General features: G+C 40.3%; 2 protein-coding genes across 3 annotated transcripts; one reads left to right on the top strand and one right to left on the bottom strand.

The window, feature by feature from the left end:
- The first annotated feature begins 3,161 nt into the window (after nucleotides 1–3,161).
- Nucleotides 3,162–7,872, top strand: C1galt1c1 (C1GALT1 specific chaperone 1). The gene is made up of 2 exons (XM_090327050.1): nucleotides 3,162–3,282; nucleotides 6,600–7,872. Exons 1-2 carry the CDS (start codon nucleotides 3,277–3,279, stop codon nucleotides 7,560–7,562), a joined length of 969 nt encoding a protein of 322 aa, XP_090183176.1. The 5' UTR covers nucleotides 3,162–3,276; the 3' UTR covers nucleotides 7,563–7,872.
- Nucleotides 7,873–16,136: 8,264 nt separating this feature from the next.
- Mcts1 (MCTS1 re-initiation and release factor) lies at nucleotides 16,137–26,314 on the bottom strand. 2 transcript variants are annotated; one of them, XM_090325818.1, is made up of 6 exons: nucleotides 25,982–26,314; nucleotides 24,677–24,829; nucleotides 23,404–23,501; nucleotides 19,774–19,907; nucleotides 17,229–17,296; nucleotides 16,137–16,352 (listed from the first exon to the last, which is right to left on the bottom strand). In XM_090325818.1, exons 1-6 carry the CDS (start codon nucleotides 25,990–25,992, stop codon nucleotides 16,271–16,273), a joined length of 546 nt encoding a protein of 181 aa, XP_090181944.1. In that variant the 5' UTR covers nucleotides 25,993–26,314; the 3' UTR covers nucleotides 16,137–16,270. The 2 variants fall into 2 exon arrangements, with proteins under 2 accessions (XP_090181944.1, XP_090181942.1); XM_090325816.1 differs by lacking the exon at nucleotides 25,982–26,314 and adding an exon at nucleotides 25,375–25,548.
- Between the last annotated feature and the right edge of the window lie 402 nt (nucleotides 26,315–26,716).

Below are 26,716 nucleotides of genomic sequence, written 5' to 3'. Positions count from 1 at the left end.
GCATGTTAAGGTATCAATACTTGTGAAAGGAAGGAAGGAGGATTGAACAGAGAGAGAAGTGAAGTATGATATAGTAAATATGAAGGTCTCAGCTAATCTCACGGTGGGTGGGGGGCTTTGAAATTAGAATGGCTATGCCTCACCTTAGGTTAAGTGGGCTGGGTTTTTTTGTTGTTGTTTTTTGTTTTGCCAGTCCTGGGCTTGAGCTTAGGGCCTGAGCACTGTCCTTGGACTTTCTCAAGGCTAAAGCTCTACCACTTTAGCCTCAGCACCATTTCCAGCTTTTTTCTATGTATGTGGTACCGAGGAATCGAACCCGGGTCTTCATGCATGCTAGGGAAGCACTCTACCACTAGGCCAAACTCCTGGCCCCAAGTGGGCTGGGTTTTTATTCCTCACATTGATTAGTCATCTATGTGGTGTGGTGGCATGATATTGGATGAGGCAATATTCTTTAGCCAAAGTATCTCTAATACTTGTTCGTTACAATTACAGTACTTCATTGTGTCATTCACTATGACTGACCTAGAATTTTCAGGGACCAAACTGTTGAATTGTATCTGTCTGAGATGAATAAGAAAGTAAAACAGGGGGCCGGGAGTTTGGCCTAGTGGTAAAATGCTTGCCTAGCATGCAGGAATACCTGGGTTCGATTCCTCGGTACCACATCCATAGAAAAAAGCTAGAAGTGGTGCTGAGGCTCAAGTGGTAGAGCTCTAGCCTTGAGAAAGTCCAAGGACAGTGCTCAGGCCCTGAGCCCAAGCCCAAGCCTGGCAAAAAAAAAGAAAGTAAAACAGCTGTGTTGAGGAGGCATACCAGTGAGAAGGGTGAATGATAGTGTTGATAGAGAGTACATGTTATGTTATGTTGCATGTTTTGTATGAAAAATGAATAAAACCTGGGGAAATTCAAGAAATGGAGAGGAGGTAAGGGAGAGTGATAGAGGGGATAAATTTGACTGAATACACTGGTATACACTTATGTCAGTTAAATTGGCACAACTCACATATGCTGATAAACATCATAAAAATTGTACCCAAAGTATAAATATGGAAGGACACTAAATTCTGATATAATCCCTAGGATGAAATATAGCTTTAAAATGTTATCTATTTATTTACTTATTTGCCTAATTTATCTACTTATTATTTTAAAGAAGTCACCCACAAAGATAGAAAGGTGGGTAAGAAATGGCGTGTAATAGCTTCTCACAATATTGTTTATCCTGCAGTGCCTCAGAGGCATTCTTCCAAGACATGAGTCAGATTGTGGTTGAACCTCGGCTATGCAGTTGTGAAGCAGTTCAAGGTCATCGGGAGACCATACAAGAAACATTCTCTATAAGCCACAGATATTAGATAGAAACACAGTATCTATGGATAACTGGTCCGTTAAACTCCACTTTTGTTTCCCAGCAACCTATTAACCTTAGAGCAACAACAGTGATCTTATTAAAATGTAATTCTAAATTCTATTTAAAATCTTTCAATGATTACTCACTGTTCTTAGGTTAGAGATCAAACTGTTATTTTATATGCAGGTTCTATTCCCTTCTTTGGAATGTGTATGTGGTATCCCACTCATTTCAAAGCATTTTGCCTACCTTCCTCAGGGAATTCTTTTCCTGATCCTATTCCACCATGCATTTCAAATTGTTTTCAACACAGAGATGTATGTGCTTTCCCTTGTGATCACTTATTTCTGTAATTACATCTCTCTTTTGATTACTAGTGTCTATTTCTGCCCCAAAAATATAAGCTGTAAGAAAACAAAGAACACAGTATTTTTTGCCAGTCCTGGGACTTGAACTCAGGGCCTAAGCACTGTCCTTGGGGTTTTTTCTGAAGGCTAGTACTCTGCCACTTGAGCCACAGCACCTTTTGTGGCTTTTTCTGTGTATGTGGTACCGAGGAATCGAACCCGGGCCTTCGTGCATGCTAGGGAAGCACTCTACCACTAGGCCAAACTCCTGGCCCCACAGTATGTTTTGTTTACTTTTATAAGCTCGCCTGGTGCTTCACACTCTCAATGAAAATTTATTGAGTGAATAATAGAGATATTAGCTACATCTAGAAGTAATAATTATAATAATGAATATGTAGGTCCATTATTAAATATCTGTCAGAAGCAGCTGTGAGTAGTGACATAGCTCCCATTGCTGGTCAATAAATATCCACTGATAAAAGACTGCAGAAAATCAGCGCATTAGCGAACGGCAGTCTATACAACCTGAAGATGGCAGGATATGCTGATAAACTAAAACCTGCTGAACAACTAATGGGGGAGATACAAAAGAATGAGGAAATAAGGACAGGATTGTTAATAGTTTGCATCACAATCATACAGGATACAGAAGACCCAACAATCAAACAATCATCTATTTCTCACTAATCAATGATTTCTCACAGCTCTTAGGTTAAATATGTAATTCTTAGGACATTTGATAATAAGCAGAGAAGTTGGAGACAGTGTAAGATGGCTGACCTGGGCTGTCTTCCCCTGGCATATTTATGCCACATGCTCTCTTTCTTTGTCGTAGTTATTTTGTAATAAAATATTTTTTCTGTGTGCCAGTCCTGGGTCTTGAACTCAGGGCCTAGGTACTGTGCCTGAGCTTTCATGCTCAAGGTTAACGCTCTACCACTTGAGCCACAGCTCCACTCCCGCGTTTTTTGATCGTGTATTGGAGTCTTCCAGACACATAGATAACAGGCGTGAGCCACTAGCTCCCGACACCGCCGAAATTCTTGCTCCTGAATTCAATACTACTCCAATATCTTGCAGTTTGGTCCGCGCTCAGAGACGCAGGGTTCCACACCCTCGTATAACGTTGTATTTATAAAGATAAGGAAACACAAAAAGAAATTATAGAGCCCTGAAGGGAACACTAATAAAATAAACCGCCAAGCATCCCACCGGTTCCCTACCCCGGAAAAAGAAATTCGATCCTAGCGTGACATACCCCGCCAGCAGGCCTGTTGTGGCTTTCTATTGGGTAGATATGAGCGAGCGACCTGGTTACGTCATCACAACGCGCTTCTCAGCGCCTGGCGTGGGGCGGGGAAAAGGATATGCTGCTTAGAGTCCCGCCCCGTCTCGCCTTGCCAACCCCGCCTTAGGGGCGTCAACTTCCTAGATTTCTCCACCTTTAGCAAGATCAACGAGAAGACTCCTCCTGCATGTAGAGCAGCCCGACCGGAAGCGTAACCCGAGTGGCGTAAAAACGTGAAAGGAAAGCCGTGCACGTCTACGCATTCCTGACCCGAGCCATTCTAGATGCGGGTGAGTGTCGAGGCCTTAGCCCCCCACCCTAAGCGGAACCTGGAGTGACTAGACCCCCCCCCATTCCCATTCCCCGGGATACCAAGCCCTAGCCCATTCCCAGCATGCTCCACGTGGGATGCCCCGACAGGTGCTAAGCCGAGTACTGTGAACGGGAGAAAACCGCATTCCGAACGGGCAGTGCGTTAGTTCTTCAGTGGGGTCTTTAGATGACTCATGTCCTCTCTCACCCCCATTCTCCATTTTGTCCTCCCTTTACCACAGTTGACACCATCCCATCTTCACCCTAAAACAACAATAACAACAAAAAAACACTCATTTCAGAAGTCATTTGGATAGTTTCTGCCTTGTTTCCGTACGATTGTTGTTGTTTTTTTTCTTAAGTGTACAATTTTAAGATTCCCTTTCTTGTATAAAATCGTGTACATCATCGGGCCTCCCTTAATGGGGAAATATTTTTAAATAATTTCAATTTTTTGTTTTGTATGAAATTTGTAGACTTCTTTGATCAATAGTTTGGCTTCAGAAAGAAAACCGACCTATATGCCATAATAAAGTCAGCAGAGACGTGGGACTTCATATATTGGCTAGAAATAACGTGAAATGCCTAAAACCTACATCAATTAATTTTAGAGTGTATCTCACAATTCTCTTATTAGGCACAACTTTACTATTGGCTTCTCCTTTCCTCTTGTGAATATGTTTATTGACAAAAGTCCTATGAGTCACACAGGAATACCATCATCCTGCCTCTCTTTTCACCCCATGTTCACAAATACCATCTTCAGTCTGTTCCACACCCTATCCTGGTACAAGTCAAAGTTAATTCCCTCTACAACAAAACTACAGACATCATTATTTCCTTATAGCAGAGACCAAACATAACTTCCTTACAGTAGAACATTGGTGTGTGCAAATCCAAATATACATAATATCATCCCATTCTTTCATATATAGGAAAACAGAGTTTTTGAATAACTTATTTTTAGATTCTCAGTAATATATTAGGAGCACTGTGTTATTCTGTAATGGGGAAAAAAAGATTAAACTGAAGCTACAATATCTAGTTTCTAGTACACTTCTACCAGTGATTAGCTTTTTATCATTGGATCATTCTGAGGTCCTCTATTTCCTACCTGTAAAATGAAAGCAATGGCATTATTTAGGACTTGATGTCATTAAGACTTGCTTCAAATTTAAGAGAAAAAGGCACAACAAAGAACATTTTGGGGGAGTTTGAGGATTATTGGGAAATTTTTTGCCTTTACTAGCATAAATGTGTAGCATATAATTTTCCAGCACATGTACTTAACATTGGGTTATCATTACTAATTAAAATAAAAACATAGGTCTTTCCCTTTTTATTTCCTCAGAGGAAAAAGTACCTTTTGAGGAAATAAAAATGTTCATTAATGATCTCCATTTATGCCTTTATTGAGTCATTTTTATACTGCGGCTTCAACTCAGGGCCTGGATGTTCAGTCTCTCATTTTTGTATTCAAAGCTAATGCTCTACCATTTGAGGCACAGCTCCATTGCTGGCTTTTTTTTTGGTGCTTGACTTGAGATCAAGACTCTTACAGACTTTCCTGCTCAGACTAGCTTTAAACTGTGATCCTCAGATCTCAGCCTCCTGAATAGCTAGGATTACATATGTGAGTCACCAGCACCCCTCTCCAAATAGTTTTTTTGTTGGTCATGAAACTTGAACTCAGGGTCTCGGTGCCGTCCACTTCTGGATTTTTCTGAGAATATGGTACTGAGGAATCGAACCCAGGGCTTTGTGCATGCTAGGGGAGCACTCTACCACTAGGCTACGCTCCCAACCCCCAAATAACTTTTAATTATGGACTTTCATTTTATTAGCCTTAGAAACAGAAAGGTTAATATTAATATATGAGCATAGTATCAATCTCAAAAAAACTGTTTTAGATATAATATAGATGCTTAATATTATTAACCATCAACTAACTAAAGCACTATATTGAAAAGAGAAGTTAAATTTCATGGGAAAGTTGGATTTAAATTGAATTTATCAGTTCATTTTAATGTCTTGATATAAAACAACATTTATATATTCACTCTATTTATATATTCATTTATAGTGGCTATGACAAACTTCTTGAGTTTGGAGGTTTGGCCTAGTGGTAGAGTGCTTGCCTAGTATGCACAAAGGCCTGGGTTCAATTCCTTGGTAAACATACACAGAAAAAAAGCCAAAGTGGTGCTGTGGTTCAAGTTGTAGAGCTCTAGCCTTGAAAAACCCAAGGCCCTAAGCCTAAGCCCAGGACTGGAAAAAAAATTCTTCAGATCCGGCGAGGTGGCTCATGCCTGTAATCCTAGATACTCAGGAGGCTGAGATCTGAGGATCACAGTTCACAGTCAGCCTGGGCACTAAAGTCCATGAGACTCTTACCTCCAATTAACCACCAGAAAACAAAAAGTGGCCCTGTGGCTCAAGGTAGGGTGGTAGCCTTGAGCTGAAAAGCGCAAGGACAGTACCCAGGCCCAGAGTTCAAGCCCTACAACCAACAACAACAAAAAAAATTCTTTGCAGGCCAGGAGTTTGGCCTAATGGTAGAGTGCTTGCCTAGCATGCACAAAGACCTGGGTTCAATTCCTTGGTACCTCATACATAGAAAAAGTAGGAGCCAGGCACAGTGGCTCATGCCTATAATCCTAGCTGCTCAGGAGGCTGAGATTTGAGGATCATTATTCAAAGCCAGCCCAAACAGGACAGTCTGTGAGACTGGTATCCAATTAATCACAGAAAAAAGCCATAAGTGACACTGTGGCTCAGGCAGTAGAGCACTAGCCTTGAGCAAAAAAAGCTCAGCGACAGCACCCAGGCCCAGAATTCAAGCCCCAGGACTAGAAAAAAAATTTGAAGAGTGATAAATTGACAAGCTCTGTGACATTAATTTCTATGGTAATTTTTAATTTAGTACTTGGTTAATTTAATCCTTAAAAATAGCCCATTACAGCAGATTCTGTTTCATATAAAAGTTTCTAGAAAATTCCAGTTTGTATCATATCTTATTTTGGTAACATTGGAAGCTAAAGATTCTGGAATGTTTAAGAAGCTTAAAAAAACAGTGAAATATAAATATATGAGAACAACCAGATTAGATGGGTAGACAAAGTATTTTAAAAGTCATTTTCTTCGGGGGGGGAGGGTGATGGGTACCAAGACATGTGAAAAGGTATCAATGTATGTGAATTAATGCACCTTCTGTCTGGCAAATATCATGTAACCCTTTTATTAATTACAATAAAAAATTATAAAAAAATAATAAAAGTCATTTTCTTCTTTATAGGAAAAAATGCTTTCTGAAAGCAGCTCGTTTTTGAAAGGTGTGATGCTGGGAATCATTTGCTGTGTGTTGCTCACTGTACTAGGACATGTTAGGATTGGTCATGGAAATAGAATGCAGCACCATGAGCACCATCACCTACAAGCTCCTAACAAAGAAGATATCTTGAAAATTTCAGAGGATGAACGCATGGAGCTCAGTAAGAACTTTCAGGTATACTGCATCATCCTTGTAAAACCCAAAGATGTGAGCCTTTGGGCTGCAGTAAAAGAGACTTGGACCAAACACTGTGACAAAGCCGAGTTCTTCAGTACTGAAAATGTTAAAGTGTTTGAATCAATTAATATGGAAACAAATGATATGTGGTTGATGATGAGGAAAGCTTACAAACATGCCTTTGACAAGTATAAAGAGCAATACCACTGGTTCTTCCTGGCACGACCCACTACATTTGCTATTATTGAAAACCTAAAATATTTTTTGTTAAAAAGGGATCCATCACAACCTTTCTATCTAGGCCACACCATAAAATCTGGAGACCTTGAATATGTGAGTGTGGAAGGAGGCATAGTCTTAAGTATAGAGTCAATGAAAAGACTTGATAGCCTTCTCAATATTCCTGAAAAATGTCCTGAGCAGGGAGGAATGATTTGGAAGATATCTGAAGATAAGCAACTAGCAGTCTGCCTGAAATACGCTGGAGTGTTTGCAGAAAATGCAGAAGATGCTGATGGGAAAGATGTATTTAATACTAAATCTGTTGGGCTTTTTATTAAAGAGGCAAAGACTAATCACCCAAACCAGGTAGTAGAAGGATGTTGTTCAGATATGGCTGTTACTTTTAATGGACTAACTCCTAATCAGATGCATGTGATGATGTATGGTGTATACCGACTTAGGGCATTTGGACATGTTTTCAATGATGCATTAGTTTTCTTACCTCCAAATGGTTCTGATAATGACTGAGACATGGAATAACCAGAACCATGCATTTGATCATCATAGAAAGCATTTGTTGTCATTTGTGATAACAAGTACATATCCAGGACTGGTATGTTTCTGTTTGTCTTGTCTAATCTGAAGACACTGGTATAATCATGCACTAAAGCTTGCTAGTATATCATTAGATGGAGTAATACTTTTTCCTTAAAATGCTTTGTGAAAAATTCAAATGTGTTGGCAATAAATGATTGAAAAATAATAATTTTGTGAATAAAGAAAATATGTATGAATATTATATGATAAAGCCTTGATATAAACATTAAAAATCATTGAGGTACCTAGTTTTCCTGAGTGGTTAAAAATATAGCCTGTCTTTTTTTCTTTGCTAGTCCTGGGGCTTGAACTCAGGGCCTGGACACTATCCTTAGGCTTTCTCAAGGATAGCATTCTACCACTTGACCACAGTACCACTTCTGGCTTTTTCTGTGTATGTGGTACCAAAGAATCAAACCCAGGGCTTCATGCACGCTAGGCAAGTACTCTACCACTAGGCCATGCTCCTGGCCCTTTAGCCTGTCTTTTTAGCATTTTAATATATGTTAGTGAAATCTCGAGTTGTTAATTTTCTGTTAAAATGTTTCACTCTGTTTCCTTTACATCCAATGTACATTCATGCTTTGAATTTCCCAAAATTACAGTGGAAACATTCCTAACCAATGTGAAAGGAAAACTGAATTTTTTCAGTCCTGGGGCTTGAAATCTGGGCCTGGACATTGTCCCTGAGCTCTTTAGCTCAAGGCTACTGCCCTACCCATTGAGCCACAGCACCACTTCGTTTTCTAGTGGCTAACTGCAATCCTCAGGTCTAAGCCTCCTGGGTAGCTAGGATTACAGGCGTGAGCCACCAAACCAGCAAGGAAAACTGAATTTCTTCAGTCCTGGGGCTTGAACTCTGGGCCTGGACATTGTCCCTGAGCTCTTCAGCTCAAGGCTACTACCCTACCCATTGAGCCACAGCACCACTTCCAGTTTTCTAGTGGCTAACTGCAATCCTCAGGTCTAAGCCTCCTGAGTAGCTAGGATTACAGGAGTGATCCACCAAACCAGCAAGGAAAATTGAATTCTATCCCTCATAGAAAAAGTGAAAATCAGCTATTGTAGTGGTTCACACCTGTAATCCTAGCTACTCAGGAGATGTAGATCTGAGCCTGTTCAGAGCCAGCCTGGGCACTAAAGTCTGTGAGACTCGTCTCCAATTAACCACCAGAAAACCAGAAGTGGCAAGTGGCACTGTGGCTTAAGGAATAGGGCTGTAGCCTTGAGCTGAAGAGTTCAGGGACAGTGCCCAGGCCCAGAGTTCAAGCCCCAAGACTGATAGAAAATTTTTTAAAAAAGAAGTGAAAATTACTTATGAAGGTTATCTAATTCCTTAGCAAACAAAATTTTGTGTAACGCCAGATTTGAGTGTGAAGGTATTGAAGCTTTTTTTTTTTCAATTTCACTTACATAAGTTGATTCTGGCTTGGGTTTTATTGTGTTATTCTTGAAATTCTGAAAGTTACCCAGGTTATTGCTTGTACCACACATAGCTGTTTTTGGTATGAAGGCCCTAAATCTTAACTATCTACCTTCAATTTCCATAACATTTGTCTAATTTCAATGAAAACCCCCCAGATCCACCCAGTGGTATATACAATTGTATTTGTGCTCACCAATATGTGACATACCTGGAGCTGACTTATCCTATAATTTGCTCAGCCTGTAATCTAGCCTTTAATCATGATGTTAATGGTCTCTCAAATTGTTAGCAAACCAGATAATTTCCTTAATTTCCTAAGGAAGGCTTTGGCTTCAGATAACTGATCCTTACAGTAGTGTGTCAAACCCTTTGCTTCCATTGTTCTGGTTGCTGTTAGGACTATTGGTTAAGATGAAGCATTGTTGATTTAGCTTGGGGTTTATTTGTGTGTGTGTTCTCAGGGTTTGGTCACTGTCCCTTAGTTTTTCTTTTACTTAAGGCTGGTGCTCTATCACTTGAGCTGTGGCTTCACTTCCAGTGTTACTGGTTTTGAACAATCATAAAATTGGGCTGGGAGTTTGGCAATTTAAAAAAAAATCATAAAACTTTGTTTTTCTTTGCCAGTCCTGAGGACTGAACTCAGGGCCTGACCACTATCCTTGGGCTTTCTTTCTTTTCTTGTTCCTTCCTTTTTTTTGCCAGTCCTGGGGACTATACTCAGGGCCTGAGCACTGTTCTTGGACTTTTCTCAAGACTAAAGCTCTACCACTTGAGCCACAGCTCCATTTCCAGCCTTTTTCTATGTATGTGTTACCAAGGAATTGAACCCCAGTCTTTGTGCATGCTAGGCAAGCATTCTACCACTAGGCCAAACTCCCAGCCCCATCCTTGGGCTTTCTTAAGGCTAGTATGCTACCACTTGAGCCACAGCACCACTTGTAGCATTTTCCATGTATGTGGTACCGAGGAATCAAGCCAAGGTCTTCATGCGTGCTAGGCAAGCACTCTACCACTAGGCCAAACTCCCAGTCGCACTTCTGGCTTCACTATGTACGTGGTACTAAGGAATCAAACCCAGGTCTTCATGCATACAAGGCAAGGACTCTACCTAATTAGGCCAAACTCCCAGCCCCCCACTCTTTTTTTTGCCAGTCCTGGAGCATAGACTCAGGGCCTGGGCACTGTCCTTGGGCTTTGCCAAGGCTAACACTCTACCATTTGAGTCACAGAACCACTTCCAACTCTTTTTTTGTGTATGTTGAATCAAGGAATTGATTCTGGGTCTTCGTGCATGCTAATCGAGCAAGCACTCTACCACTAGGCCACTAAACTTCTTTCTCAAGCACCCTAACCTGTGATCTCTGGTGGAAGTACTGTTGATCAAAGATGCCTAATATGAGGATAATGATGGTGTTTTCTGTGTGTGAGACACTGACCCCCAAGAAAAAAATATATTTAATTTTTTTACATTTTTATTTTCTTGTCCCCAACATCAATATATTAACATTTTCATCATTAACTGTATTAGTATACTAAAATATTATGTCAAAATGTATTACATTACCAGATTTACTACTGTAATATACCCTTTTAAATCAAATTGATAGTCAATCATAATTTATATGAATAATTATAAAAAGGCTCAACATGACATCTATTAATTTATATTCAATTTCATAGATAAAATCCAAGTCACTGACAGAAAACTCTTCCACTAAGATCATAGTTAACAGATTTGATCTCCATTTAGCTTTACTGAGGAAAATAATACATTCAGTAGCCAAAAACTAACACTCATTTCCACTGTATGGGGAGAGAAATAAAAAGATTGAAGAGTAATAGAAGTTGGTGATGAATGCAACTACACTTTTTTTTTCTTTTTTTCTGGTTCTAGGGCTTGAACTCTTAGCCTGGGCACTGTCCCAGAGCTTCTTTTGCTCAAGGCTAACACTCTACCACTTGTGCCACAGAGCCACTTCCAGCTTTTTCTGTTTATGTGGTACTGAGGAATCAAATCCAGGGCTTCATGTGCTGGGCAAGTACTTTACCACTAAGCCACATTGCCATTCCACAAGTATACTTTCATATGGCAACCCACATCCCTTAACCCCAGCTGAGATGTGATGTCAGTGAAAAATATTGTCTTGTTGTGTAGGTACTGGGGCTTGAACTCGGCTTGACATGCTTACTTGGCTTTTTCACTTAAGTCTGGCACGCTACCACCTGAGCTTAAACCTCTACTTCTAGATTTTTTTGTTTTTTGTCAGTCTAGGGGCGTGAACTTTGGGCCTGATGCTGCCCCTGAGCTCTCCAGCTCAAGGCTAGTGCACTACCACTTGAGCCACAGTGCCACTTCTGATTTTCTGGTGGTTAATTGGAGATGAGTCTCACAGACTTTGGTGCCTGAGCTGGATCTGAACCGAGATCCTCAGATCTTAGCCACCTGTGTAGCTAGGATTATAGGAGTGAGCCACTGGTGCCCAGCCCACTTCTGTGGATTTTTTACTAGACAGTTGAAGATAAGAGTCTCACAGATTGGTCTGTCAAGCTTGGCTTCCATCCAAGGTCCTTAGATCTTAGCCTCGTAAGAAGTTAAGATTACAGGTATAGAGCCACTGGCAATTTTCTCGGCTAAAATCTTTCATATCACAAGAAATTGAAAATGTTAAAATGTAAGTATGCAGAAATACATATTATGATCCCTATGGATAAGAAATAAAAATAGAAGTATATGCCATGTCTGTGTGTACTCACACACCCATGCTGTGATGCCTCGCTCAATGGGGAACATGTAGATACATGTTGTTTGACTCCAGGGGTGCCCTACTTATTACACAGTTTCCTATGACCCTGCACACTGTCCTCAGCCTATTTAAGGCTGGAAGGGCTGGGCCAGCTTAGGCACCAGGATACCATGAAACACGTCTCCTTGTTCATGTCGTGTCCTGTCTTCTGGAACTGAATTGGCTTGTTGGTTTTTGTTGTTTCTGTTCCCTCTGGCCTAAACTGTATTTTCACACTGCTGGTCTTCAAGACTGGAGTCCACCATGCAGTCAAAATCGGAACCCTCAAAATGTGGCTTCTTTGTATTCTTGCCTTACAACACAACAGTTAAATGTTAACTCCTTTGTACAACTAATTATAGATAGCTTAAAAACAAAGCACAGCACAGCCCAAGCAAAAAAAATAGTAAAAAAAATTTGGGGGGGTGCTGGGAGTTTGGCCTAGTGGTTGAGTGCTTGCCTAGCATGCACGAAAACCCGGGTTCAATTCCTTGGTACCACATACATAGCAAAAAGCTGGAAGTGGTGCTGAGGCTCAAGTGGTAGAGCTCTAGCCTTGAGAAAGTCCAAGGACAGTGCTCAGGCCCTGAGCCCAAGCCCAAGCCTGGCAAAAAAAAAAAAAAGGATGTAAAAAAAATTTTTTTTGGTGGGGGGTCGATGATGGCACTTGAACTCTAGGCCTGAGCGACCAGTTGAGCCTCAGTGATTAATCAGAGATAAGAGTCTCATGGGCTTTCATGTCCAGGCTGGCTTTGAACTGCAATCTTCAGATCTCAGCTTCCTCAGTAGCTAGGATTAGAGGCATGAGCCACTGGTGCCTGGCAATTTTTGTATTCTTTTAAGTCTAGATTTTTTTCTCCTTTGGTGGAATTCTTAGAACACTTACAATTTGAAGGTAAATAAACTCTGTGTTCACATATTAGCTGAATTTAAAATATATTAAAAGAAAAACAAAGTTAGGATGGTTTCTCTACTTTTAAAATGGGAATTTTTGGTGCCAGTCAGTACCAGGGTTTGAACTCAGGGTCTGGGCACTATTCAAGCTCTTTTGCTCAAGGCTAGCACTCTACCACTTCTGACTTTTTTGGCAAGTTACTTAGAGATAAGAGTCTCATGGAAGCTGGGGGGGGGCTCACACACACAAAAAAAAGTAGGGGTGATAGTATACTCAGGAGCTGTGGCAAGAGAATCAGTTCTAGTACAGCCTATGCTACATGGCAAGACTCTAAAAGAAATGGAATAAATGGCTGAGAGTTTGGCCTAGTGATGGAGTGTTTGCCTAGCATGCATAAAGACCTGGGTTCAAGTCCTCAGTACCATATACATAGAAAAGCCAGAGTGGTGCTGTGGCTCAGTTGGTAGAGATCTAGCCTTGAGGAAAGCCCAAGGATAGTGCTCAGGACCTGAGCACAAGCCCCAGGACTGGCAAATAAATGGAATAAATATTTAGATGGTCTGATGAATTTGACTTTCTACTTTTTGTGCTTTAGAAAAAAGAGATCTTGAGGCCCGGAGTTTGGCCTAGTGTTAGAGTGCTTGCCTAGCATGCACGAAGACCCAGGTTCAATCCCTCTGTACCACATACATAGCAAAAAGCCGGAAGTGGTGCTGAGGCTTAAGTGGTAGAGTGCTAGCCTTGAGAAAATCCAAGGACAGTGCTCAAGCCCTGAGCCCAAGCCCAGGACTGGCCAAAAAAAAAAAAGAAAGAAAAAGGAGATCTGATTTATTTTGCACATCATTGCCTGGTAAATTTACTCTCCCATATTAACACTATTGATTGTAGATCTTTTTTGTTGTTGTTGTTCGTCATTGGATTTGAAGTCGGTTTTATCCTTGAGCTTTTTCATTCAGGGCTACCACAGTACCACTTTGAGCAACCGCACCACTTCCTGGTTTTCTGGTGGTTAATTGGAAATAAGAGTCTCAATGGGACTTTCCTGCCCAGACTGGCTTTGGCAGCAGTCCTCAGACCTCAGCCTCCTGAGTAGCTGAGATTACAGGCATGAGCCACCAGTGCCCAGATACATTGGATTTTTAAAGCTACTATTAGATACTACCTAAGGAATGTTTTTCGTCAGTCCTGGGGCTTTGTCAAGGCTAGAGTGCTACCACTTGAGCCACAGCACCACTTCTGGCTTTTTCTATGTGGTACTGAGGAATCAAACCCCGGTCTTCGGGCATACTAGGCAAGCACTCTGCCACTACGCCAAAGTCCTGGCCCAGGAATATTTTTGCATTTAGCTCATATGTACTTTACAGGTTCTCTCTTTTTTTATCATTACTGGGGTTTGAACTCAGTGCTAGCACTTGAGCTACACCACCACTTCCCGCTTTTTCTGTTTATGTGGTACTGAGGAATCAATTGAACCAAGGACTTCATGCAGACTTCATGCACTCTACCACTAAATCACATTCCCAGTCCACTTTACAAGTTTTGATGACTACTTCAGTAGTCAAGAAAGCATTTGTAATAAAGGGTGAACAAATGCAACAGTGGTACTCACTAGACACTATGTTGCAAATGAGCTATATAACTTGTGGGTGGGAATAGGAGAAAAAAAACAGAGCAAAAGAGGGGATGGTTTTGTCCAAAAACAAATGTACTCTTGCTGGGCAGTTGGCTCATACCTCTAATCCTAGCTACTCAGGAGACTGAGATCTGAGGATCAAGGTTCAAAGCCAGCCCAGGCACTAAAGAATGTGACACTAGAAAACGGGAAGTGGGGCTGTGACTCAAGGGGTAGGGCAGTAGCCTTGAGCTGAAGAGCTCAGGGACAGTGCCTAGGCTCAAAGTTCAAGCCCCACGACCGACAAAAAAAAAAAAAAAAAATATATATATATATATATATATTATAAGGTAATAAAACAGAGGGCTAAAGTTACATAAGTCAGGGAAAGAGTACATTTTGTGAAAATAAATTATAAAGACAAATGAAAACATAAAGACAAAAGAAAAGTGGCACTGGGGTTTGGGGCATGACTCAGTTGGGGAGAATACCAGCCAATGAGGAATAATATCAGGTAACCAAGTTTGAGTCATGGTCTCGGACCTAAATACCCCCCAGTAGATGAATGGATCGTGAAAATGTGGTATATTTGCACCATGGAATTCTATGCTGCCATCAGAAAGAATGGCACTGCCCCATTTGTAAGGGAATGTAAAGACATGGAAAAAATCATATAAGTGAAGTAAAGCAGACCCAAAGAAACATAGGCTACGTGGTTTCCCTCATTTGTAACAATTAGTACATGTTTAAGATTCTCCTAACAAAGGATAATAATAGCTCAAAAGCTATGTACATATGACAATATAGGATAAGGCTAAATGAAATGAACTCCAGGATATGGAGACAAAAAGTTTATCTTTGTGATTGTTATTCTTAATGTACTATGTGAAGCTATTTCTTTTTTCTTCTTTTCCCCTTAAGGTTTATCTCATGTTACTGTACATGACTTTGGTACCTGGAATATTGTATGTACATTTACTTGTATATGTGAAAATGGGATGGTAAGGGAAAAACAAGATGATTGGGAGGGGTGGGGGAAAGGAGAGTGGGAGAAAAATATGGGAAAGGATAACAATGTTCAAGAAATAATGTACCCACTACCTGGTGAATGTAACTACAACCTTTCTGTATATCACCCCAACAATAAAATTAAATTTTTAGAAAAAGGAGTACTATCATGAGAAAGAGTATCAATGTTTGTGAAGTTATGCACCTTTTATCTGGTGAATATAATGTATCCCTTCTATTAATCACAATAAAAAAATAGAAAAAAAAATTTAAAAACAAAAAGAAAAAGGAGTACTAGCCAAGCTGGTGGCTCACGCCTGTAATCCTAGCTACTCAGGAGGCTGAGATCTGAGGATCAAGGTTCAAAGCCAGCCTGGCACTAGAGAATGTGACTCTTATCTCCAATTAACCTCTAGAAAATGGGAAGTGGAGCTTGGATCAAGGGTAGGGTGATAGCCTTGAGCTGAAGAGCTCAGGAACAACGCCCAGGCTGAGTTCAAGCCTCATGACCCACCCCAAAAAAAAAAGAAGAAGAAGTACTGCTGTATAATCTGGACTAATAAAATAAAATTCCCAGTCTAGCTTTTAGTCTAATTGTCTAGAGAAATTATCTGGGGGCCCACCATAAAACTGCAAGCTCATTTAGCAAGCCACCTTACTTTATTAACTTAAGAAAGGTTTAGTTATCTTATCTTCCTTACCAGATACCTTTCAATGTCTAAGTTTTCTCCCTAATTTTAACATGCATTTAAGAAAAAAATAATTTCTGAAGCTAAGAAAATTTTAGAATCTCTAGAATTTATTCATTGAAATCAGAGGCATTTAGTTCATGCTATTCATTGAATTTATCACACAAACACAGACACAGATACCGCACAATATCCATATTGAGCCCAAGTGTCTTCCTTTTGAGGCTCATTTATATGTCTTCATATGCCACAGCCCATCATTCAAATAATGGATATTTTCAATGCCAATCCCTTTGTTGACTTTCTCACTACAGAGAGAAAAAAACACAAAACGTATTTTATGCATTTGTAAATATTTATGCATGACAATTATGTTGAAAGTGCCTTGTTGTCTTGTAATTACTGTCACATTTAGGGATTTTATTGCTACTGCACTTACATCACCGTCTATATTAAGACGTATTAGTGCTGGACTCCAGTGGCTCATACCAATAATCCTTCTTGGGCCGGGAGTTTGGCCTCGTGGTTAAAGTGCTTGCCTAGCATGCATGAAGACCCGGGTTCGATTCCTCGGTACCACATACATAGAAAAAAGTCAGAAGTGGTGCTGAGGCTCAAGTGGTAGAGCTCTAGCCTTGAGAAAGTCCAAGGACAGTGCTCAGGCCCTGAGCTCAAGCCCAGGACTGGCAAAAAAAAAAATAATAATCCTTCTTACTCAGGACCTGAGATCTAGGACCACGGTTCAAAGCTAGCCAGGGGAGGAGAGTCATGACATTCTCATCTCTAATTAATCACCAAAAAGCTAGAAGGGGTAGCTTAGTGGTAGAATGCCAACTGAGTAAAAAATTAAGTGACAATGCCCAAGCATTGAATTCAAGCTCTACTATAGGCATACATACAAAAAAAGTTCCTATAGTAGCACATACATGCATACATACATACAAGCACACACATATACACATAAAAACACCTATGTCGACATATGGGTTTTTAGACTTCCTAAAAAAAGGATGCAATCCTATACACAAATAATTTTCAGTGGTTTCCTAAAAATTATGAAAAAAAAGAAATGAGGCTTCTGTGTTTAGATATCTCTATGATGTACAATGAACAAAAGTTCACCTGACAGTTTCTGGGTTGGTTTCTCATATGTCAAAAGCTAAGGGGCCTAATATGACACTCACATATCTTCTGCAGACATCTTCATAACTCCAACACATAAAGCATGCTGTTTTCCTTCTGCCATGATTGCCTGAAAACACACAGCTAAGAAAATTATCTCTCAAAATAGTTTCAGGGAGGGAAAAGTTATGAAGTAAAGATCAATTTGCCATTCTGATTCCCAAATGTCCTTTCCTAGACCATAACCTCAGACTTTTGAGAGTAGGGACTTAACAGTCTATAAATACATTGTAAACAACGTATACAGTAAATGCCAAATAACCATTTTGATTCAAAGTAAAATGTTAATACAACTCATATGAATAAAACCAGACTAAGCATACAAAAAAGTAGGTATCATGCACATAAATTCCAAAACCTACAAAATAAATATCCATTTCTCTAACTGCTTTGGTCCCTGAATACTGGCCTTATATAAAAGACATAGTAGGCCTGGGAGTGTGGACTAGGGGTAGAGTGCTTGCCTACCCTGCATGAAGCCCAGGGTTCTATTCACTGGTACCAAATATATAGAAAAATCCAGAAGTGGTGCTGTGGCTCAAGGGTAGAACACTAGTCTTGAGAAAGCCCAAGGACAGTGCTCAGGCCCTGAGTTCAAGCCCCAGGACTGGCAAAAAAAAAGACATAGTAAAATAATAATTGTATACCAGGTGGGTGTGATAATACATTCCTGTAATTTTGGTCCTTGGAAAGCAACAAGACTGCAAGATTGAGACCAGCTTCAACTACAGCAAATAAACACAAGGCCACGCTGAGCTACTGTGAAACTCTGTGTCAAAAAAGATGATAATAACCCAATTTTTTTTATTTTAAAGATTCCCAGGGGAAAAAAGTCCAGTATTGGTTACTACCTGAAGCTTCTGGAAAAATACTGGCTGGCACACACACACCCACCCACCCACCCACCCACACACACACACACACACACACACCAAAAAAAAGAACCCTACTGTAGTATGTGTTTATAGGACACAAGCTAATCGTGAAATTCAAGCCATCAAGAGGCTATGACTTTAACACCAGTACTACCATTTAAAAAAATGCCTCCAGGGTACAGAAAACCTCTTTAACTCTGTATACTACCTTTCAGCACTTGCTTATAAGTCTATACTATTTCAAAGTACAAATTATTTTTTTTTAAAGTTGCTAGGTGTGGTAGTTCATACCTACCTACTACCTGAATAGTTCTGTTAATCAGGATACTGAGGCAGGATCAATTTCACCCATGCATTTGAGACAAGCCTAAACAAGATAGCAAGACTGAGCTAAAAATATAAATAAGAAGTGGAACTCTGGCTCAAAGTGGTAAACACTAGCCTTGAGAGAAAAAGATTAGGGACAGTGCCAGGCACTGAGTTCAAGCCCTGAGACAGGTGTGTGTGTGTGTGTGTGTGTGTGTGTGTGTGTGTGTGTGTGTGTGTATGTGTATGTGTGTGTCTGTGTGTGTCTGTGTGTGTGTGTGTGTAGTTACTCGCAAATCTTCCATTTAAGAAGTCTACTGCTGGGCTGGAATGTGGTTTAGTGGTAGAGTACTTGCCTAATATGCATGAAGCCCTCAGTTCAATTCTTCAGAACCATATAAACAGAAAAACCAGAAGTGGCGCTATGGCTCAAGTGGTACAGTGCTAGCCTTGAGCAAAAGAAACTCAGGGGCAGTGCCCAGGCCCTGCGTTCAAGTCACAGGACTGTCAAAAAAAAACTGTTTAGAATTTAAAAAGTCTTCTACTTAAAGCCTATTGGAGCAGGAGTGTGGCCTAGTGGTAGAGTGCTCACTTCGCATGCATGAAGCCCTGGGTTCAATTCCTCGGTACCACATACACAGAAAAAGCTGGAAGTGGTGCTGTGGATCAAGTGGCAGAGCACTAGCTTTGAACAAAAATTATTCAAGGACTGTGGCCAGGCCCTGAGTTCAAGCCCCAGGACTGGTGTAAAAAAAAATTTACAGAAACCACATCACCTATGTCCTTTCTACTAGTAATGAAGAATCTAAGGACATTATCTAAGTTTTATACAAAAAACAAATCAGAGCCAGGTGGCTCACACCTGTAATCCTAGCTACTCAAGAGGCTGAGATCTGAGGATCAAGGTTCAGAGCCAGCTCAGACACAAAAGGACCTGAGACTCTTATCTCCAATTAACCCCAAGAAAACAGGAAGTGGTGCTTCGCTCAAGGTTATGGTGGTAGCCTTGAGGTGAAGAGCTCAGGAAAAGTGCCCAGGCCCAGGGTTAGGGTAGCCTTGAGTTGAAGAGGTCAGGAAAAGTGCCCAGGCCCTGGGTTAGGGTAGCCTTGAGATGAAGAGCTCAGGGACAGCTCCCAGGCCTAGTTCAAGCCCCTTGATCCACTGAAAAAAAAGAACAGTCTTAATTAGCCTGCATTGCAGATGAGATTCATAACCTGTCTTCATCTAACTTTTATGAAACTATATCAGAGGAAACATAATTGTAGTATTAATATAACAGCACTTGCTTCCCATTTGTATGATAGATCTTTTTGTACTAACAATACAACCAATGCATTTTTCAGCAGTTAGAACCTGGGAAGGATACAACAATGGTATCTACTGCAGCAGGGTAAAGCTTAGCTCCGGGAGAAGTTAAGCCTGGACACATGATATTTGCTCCACTGAGTACAAACTTGATGGCTCCTTTGTCAACTTGCTGGTGTGGCAAGATAAAAGGATCTAAAAAAGAAGAAATAAATCATATAACTTATTAAGAATAAGACTCAAAAGAAAAAGCCAAAGAACATGAATAAATGTTTTCCAGAATTATAGTACTGTCTGACATGCAAAATTAAACTAAAACACTATCTTTCACTGATCCTATTACTAAATGCTGTGGTTTTTTTTCTTTATTGTAGACTTGGAATGTGGCTTAATGGTGGAGTGTTTGCTTAGCATGCATGAATCCCTGGGATCAATTCCTAAATATCATATAAACAAAAAAAGCCAGAAGTGCTGCTGTGGCTCAAATGGTCGAGTGCAAGCATTAAGCAAAGAAGCTCAGGGACAGTTCCCAGTCCCTAAGCTCAAACCTCAGCACTGATAAAAAAAAATAGCTGGAAAAAATAAAAATAAAAAAATAGCTGGGAGCAGTGGGTAATGCCTGTAATCCTAGCTACTCAGGAGGCTGAGATCTGAGGATCACGGTTCAAAACCAGCCCAGGTACAAAAGGACCTGAGCTATCTCCAATTAACCACCAGAAAACTGGAAATGGTGATGTGGCTCGAGGGGTAGGGTGGTAGCTTTGAGCTGAAGAGCTCAGGGACAACGCCCAGGCCCAGAGTTCAAGTCCCATGACCACCAAAAAAATATAGTAGACACCAATGCTGGTGTCATACACTGTACTCCTAGCTACTGAGAAGGCTGAGATCTGAGGACGGAAATTCGAAGTCAGCCTTAGCAGAAAAATCCCCATGAGACTCTTATCTCCAATTAACCACTCAAAAGCCAGAGATGTCCTAGTCCTAGTGGTAGAGTGCTTGCCTAGAAATGCACAAAGACCCAAGTTTGATTCTTCGGTATTACATACATAGAGAAACCGGAAGTGGTGCTATTTTTCAAGTGATAGAGCTCTAGCCTTAAGAAAGCCCAAAGACAGTGCTCAGGCCCTGACTTCAAGCCTCGGACTGGGGAAAAAAAAAGAACACAGGTGATATTTAAGACAGTAAAATCACTGATACTGTAACTGTATGAGAATGTCAATGGCAGTGCTCTATGCAAGTTTTAAAGAAAAGGAGGAGGAGGGGGATAGTTGTGCACCAGAGCCTCAAGCCTGTAATCCCAGCTGCTCAGGAGGTTCGGATGTTGAGGATCCCAGCTCAAAACCAGCCCAAGGAAGGAAGTCCCTGACACTCTTAATATTCAATTAACCAGCAAAAAGCTGCAAGTGAAGCTATAGCTCAAGCCTTGAGCAAGAAAGCTCAAGGGCAGTGTCCAGACCCTGAATTCAATCCTAGGACCAGCAAGAAAATAATAACCAAACTATTACATTTACTATGCACAAGCTTTGACTGAACTTATTTACTACACATTAGTTTTCATTTGTTTTCTAGACCTTCATCCTCATTAATATTTTATGCTTCATAATTATGATAATGATGATGATGATGATGATGATGATGATGACTGATGATGGTAAGTAGTACTGAACATTTATTGAACAATTACTACATCATTATAAACTCTATCATATATTGAACACTTACTATGTTTCAGGCATTGTGCTAGGTACAATACATGCACTATTTCATTTAATCCTCACAACCTCAGCGAGATGTACAGTTATAGTGTCCATTTCTAAAGATAAGGAAGCAAAACTTAAACAGGTTAAATGATTTGCCAAAGAGTGATATGCACTGAAAATTGACCCTAGCTCGGCCTAATTCCAAGATTATGTATTAAACAACCATATTATCCTGCTTTGTGTCTAAGAATAGCAAAGGTGTTCTATAAGGTAAGTCTCCAAAACATTATGAACTAGGACAACCTTTTCCTCAAATATGATAATGCTCAACTTACAGAAAAACTGGGAGAATAGTTCATAATCTCTACCTAGAATCAATAATTGCTCATTCAAAATGTTTTGTGCAACCAGGAGCTCATGAATCACACTTGTCATCCTAACTATTTAGAAGGTAGAGATCTGAGGATCTCTGAGGATCTTAGAATCTCATGAGACTCTAATATACAATTAAGCACCAAAAATCCAGAAGTGCAGCTGTGAACCAGAATTGGAGCTGTGGCTCAAGTGGTAAAATACTAGTCTTGGGCACAAAAGCTAAGGGATAGTGCTCAGGTCCTGGGTTCAAGTACCAGTAACAAGCACACACACACATTACAGTAATTACACCTAAAAATTTAATAATATTCTTATAAGTTTATCGCAGCCAGGCACTGATGGTTCATGCCTGTAATCCTTGCTACTCAGAAAGCTGAGATCTGAGGATTCAGGTAGGAAGGCAGCCCAGTCAAAAAAGTAGCCCATGAGATTCTTTTCTCCAGTGAATCACTCAAAACCTAGAAGTGGCACTGTGGTTCAAAGTGGTAGACAACCAGCCTTGAGTAAAAGAGCACATGGGGCAGTGCCCAAGCCCTGAAATCAAGCCTCCAAACCAACAAAACGTTTATAGCCAAGCCATATCTAAATTTCCCCAAATCATAAGGAAGTCTTTTATATCTTTTTTATGGGTGAGGGCTTGCATTTGTTTGTGACTCCAAAGCTCATGATAAATATTTAATAACTTTTAATCCCTATTATGTCAGTTGATGAGGAGTTCATGTCAAAATATCCTAACGTTATATTATTTTCACTTAAGACTTCTATCAGTATCATTGTATCAGTATTTAATTTCTCAGTTTTTTCAAGTCAACAGTCATACTTGCTCAAATAATTATGATTAATCCCATATAAATCTTTAAATGATTTACCTCTAGAGACTTGCCTATCAGGTTACTGCTTCAAACCTCTGTTCCACCAAGTAATTCAAAATTGATCTCTTGATTCCAAAAACTAGCACCAACAATAGAGGCTGACAGTTACCACCTTTCCTTTCCTTCTGCCTCTTGACTAAAATATTGGACTAAAAAGCAGAAATTTTCTAAACTTTCTGCTCCCTAGCATCTTATCTGCCTGTGAAATTTTCTTATACTCAACAATAACTTGCAAATGTGAGTATGAAATAAATATAAGTTAATAGTATCTGACCATGGTATTCAACTAGTATAAATGAGACTCTTACACTTAGCTAATGCTTTCCCGTGTATAGAATTACAACTATTAGGCAAATCTCGATACAAATTTAAAAAAAGATAATGCCCATAAGTCGTTGCTTTGTGAACACATATTTGTATAATTACCTGTTATCTCTTCTCCTTATTATATTATTACCTTCATAAAGATAAGGATTATGTCTGTTTCTCTAAGTATCTAGCTCAGTGCCTGGCACATACTAAGTTCAATAAATATTTATTGAATGAATGAAAGAATGAATGGAATCATTTTTATGATTTCTAGAATGCAAAATAAAAGGATTTATGATTTTCAGACTTACCATAAGATGAGCATTGACCTTATATACCTCATTACATTCTACTAATAAATAATTATTAGAGGTTATTTTCAATTCCTTCTGTGACTTTCTGTATCCCCAAATACATATTTCTAGCAAGACTTACATTTGTGAAGTAACCTTAGGGTTGGATAAAAAGGCCCTTCTCTTTGTCTAAAAAACAGTAATTCTCCATTTACTGTTAGGATTTCTATATGTTCATGGCTGCAAAAGAAATGTTACAAAGTACCAAGTTAGATATTATCTGTCAAAAAAGAATGTAAGTCAAACATCCTTGAAAATGTCTAACACAGAATTGGCACATAAAAAGATACCAATGCCTTTAACCGTGCTACTCAAGAGGCTGAGTTTTGAGGATCGTGGTGCAAAGCCAGCCCAGACACAAAAGTCCGTGAGACTTATCTCCAATTAACCACCAGAAAACTGGAAGTGGCACTGTGGCTCAAGTAGTAAAGCAATAGCCTTGAGCTGAAGAGAGGACAGTGCCCAGCCCCAGAGTTCAAGGCCCAAGACTGACAAAAAAAAAGATACAAAATGTTACAAAGTACCAAGCTAAATATCATCTGTCAAAAGTGAACAAGGGGGCCTGGAGTTTGGCCTAGTGGTAGAGTGCTTATGTGGCGGGGATCCTGGAGGTTGACCTGGGTTTTGAACTATGGGCTCAAGGCTCAAGGCTCAAGGCTAATGCCCTATCCCTTGAGCTACAGCCCCAATTCCTGTTGTCTGGTGGTTAATTGGACATAAGACACTCATGTACTTTAGTGCCCAGGATGGCTTTGAAAAGCCATCCTCAGATCTCAGCCTCCTGAATAGCTAGGATTATAGGCATGAACTTCCGCACCCTGCTCCAGTAAACATTTTATTTCAATAAAAATCCTAGTCAAGGGGCTGAGAGTTTGGCCTAGTGGTAGAGTGCTTGCTTAGCATGCATGAAGACCCAGGTTCGATTCCTCGGTACCACATACATAGAAAAAAAGCCGGAAGCGGTGCTGAGGCTCCAGTGGTAGAGCTCTAGCCTTGTGAAAGTCCAAGGACAGTGCTCAGGCCCTGAGCTCAAGCCCAGGACTGGCACACACACACACACCACACACACACACAAATCCTAGTCAACAGAGAAAACATTGTTTATTGTTTATCCTATTCCACAAAGAGAAAAAAATAGTATTTGCTATAGTCAATTTCATTTTAACATTTTATTATTTTAATTCCATTGCTAGACAATCTAAAGAATAAAATGAACTGTGAATAAAAAACATTGAGCTAGTATTTCTTTTATCTACACGTGGTTAATTTGGAAATCATTTCATTTAGAATGAGTACAAGTAATCATTTAAAATTCAGGTATGCTAAAGTTTAGATGAAGGAAAAGAACCACTTACCATCGAACAATTTTGACAGGATCTTTCTTAGGCATGATTTGATTAAGCCATGGCTCAATACCTGGAAATTGGTCTATCAATTGGTTCTTAATACCCTTAATAACGGAGGTTTTCAGTTGGATGCAGTTGGACACATTTTCTTTTTCATCAAATCTGCAAAATGATTTTTTGCAAGAAAAACAAAAACATTGATAAGCAAAGTCTGAGAATGTCTGTAAGTATTGTTCTACTTTATCATCTATTCCAAAGCAAATATTTCTATTTTAAAATTATTATAAACTAAATTATTTTAAATACCATTTTTGTTTTATTCTGTCCAATACAGAGCCACACTTAAAACAATATTAAACTGTCATGTACACAAGAATTAGTGTGTGTGTGTGTGTGAGAGAGAGAGAGAGAGAGAGAGAGAGAGAGAGAGAGAGTTTGTAGTATAATCTGTTATAAACGATATACATATATACACGCCTTTCTTGGAAAATCTTATACTAAAAGAAGAGACAGAAGCTCGCTCGCACTAATAAAAGCCGTCTTTAAAAAAAAAAGCATTAAAACACAAAATAACAACCGAAGCATAACAAATCAAATCGGTCCCTACTAATGTATGTAATCTTCTGTGATTGGTTTTAAGAGATGGTAGCGATGATTTCTAAGATCTTTAGCTATCTTTTCCTCAAAATTTTACATGCAAAACCCACCTTCCTTTGCCCATGTTCCCCGTTTGATTTTCGCGTCTACCAAGTGTGGAAAGTAAACGCACTAGGTAGGATCCCCAGTAATTTTGTCTTCGTTTCACTGAATAGCCTATGGGGCAATCACGTTATTTTCAAGACAAGGTTAATCTAGCAACTAGGCAATTGGCTTGACAGGCCACTGGCTTCCTGTCACCCAGACTCCTTCGCTCCCATGACCCAGGAAGTCAAGCCTTCCTTTATTCAAGTTCATAAGTAATAACCACATGGCAGCGAACGCAGGGCTTCCCTCTCAGCTAAAGAGGATAAGCCCCTAAATCGCAGTGCAAAGATGTGATTGGTAGAACCCTAGTAATGGAGATAGGATTGCGGGTGGGGACAAAAGAAAGATGGGATGGGGGGGGAAGGAAATGGGAGTGGAGGTACCGAAACTCCATGGAGAATTAGGGATGAAAAGCTGAAAGAAGTGTGGCAAGTTGCGAGTGAGAGAAAACCTTAGGGAGTCAGGATGGCAGGGACACAGGGGGAAAAAGGCTGTGAGCTCTCTCCCTCTCCCCCACCCCCACCCCACCGCCTTTGGGATCAGTCGATGGAGGCCACAGCATGTCCTTACTTCTTGAACATGATCCAAGGTGAAGGGGGCGACGATAGGGAAGGGCCCGGAAAGGGAAAGAAATGGAATTAGCAAGGGCCCGGCAGATTCCCTTTACACGAGGAAGGCCGGCACTGACAGTCTGAGCAGGTGTCGTTATCCGGAAGGTGAGCAAGCCATCCGCGCTTTACGACCCTAAGTGAAATCTGACTACTTCCGCTCCTCGGAAATCCACGTCGACGCTTTCGCTGGCTCCTTTTGGGTAATCGATTTTCACCATTGGGGGGGGGGGGCAGCCGAAAAGGCGGGACTTTGAGAAGAAAGAAGTGGTCGAGCAACTCTTTTCAAGTTGCCAGAAGGGAAGAATGGAAGCGGGCAAATCAATCAAATTAGCGAGTGTGTCACTTGGGTCAGCTACGGGTTCCTGAAAAGGCCAAGATTCTTTCGTACTTTGGTATCGCAGTTCCTTGATTGGCTTGGCTTTTTTTTTGTTTGTTTGTTTCTGTCATTTTGCTTTTGTGTATGTGTGTGCCAGTCCGAAACTTTAACTTAAACCCAGGGCCTGGTCACTATCCCTGAGCTATTTGTATACAAGAGTAGCACTCAACCACTGCAGCTTCAGGCCCATTTCACACTTTTTTTCTACTGGTTAATTACAGATAAGAGTCTCACTGACTTTCCTGCCCTGCTTAGCTTCCAACGGCATTCTCCAAGTCTCACCACTTGAGTAGCCAGTATTATGCACATGAACCAGCA

The sequence above is a fragment of the Megascapheus bottae genome, chromosome X (genome assembly GCF_031878675.1).
Source record: "Megascapheus bottae isolate mThoBot1 chromosome X, mThoBot2.hap1, whole genome shotgun sequence".
Lineage (NCBI taxonomy): Eukaryota > Metazoa > Chordata > Mammalia > Rodentia > Geomyidae > Megascapheus > Megascapheus bottae.
The sequence above is the reverse complement of the archived record's forward strand: the minus strand, read 5'-3'. Positions and strand labels throughout refer to the sequence as shown.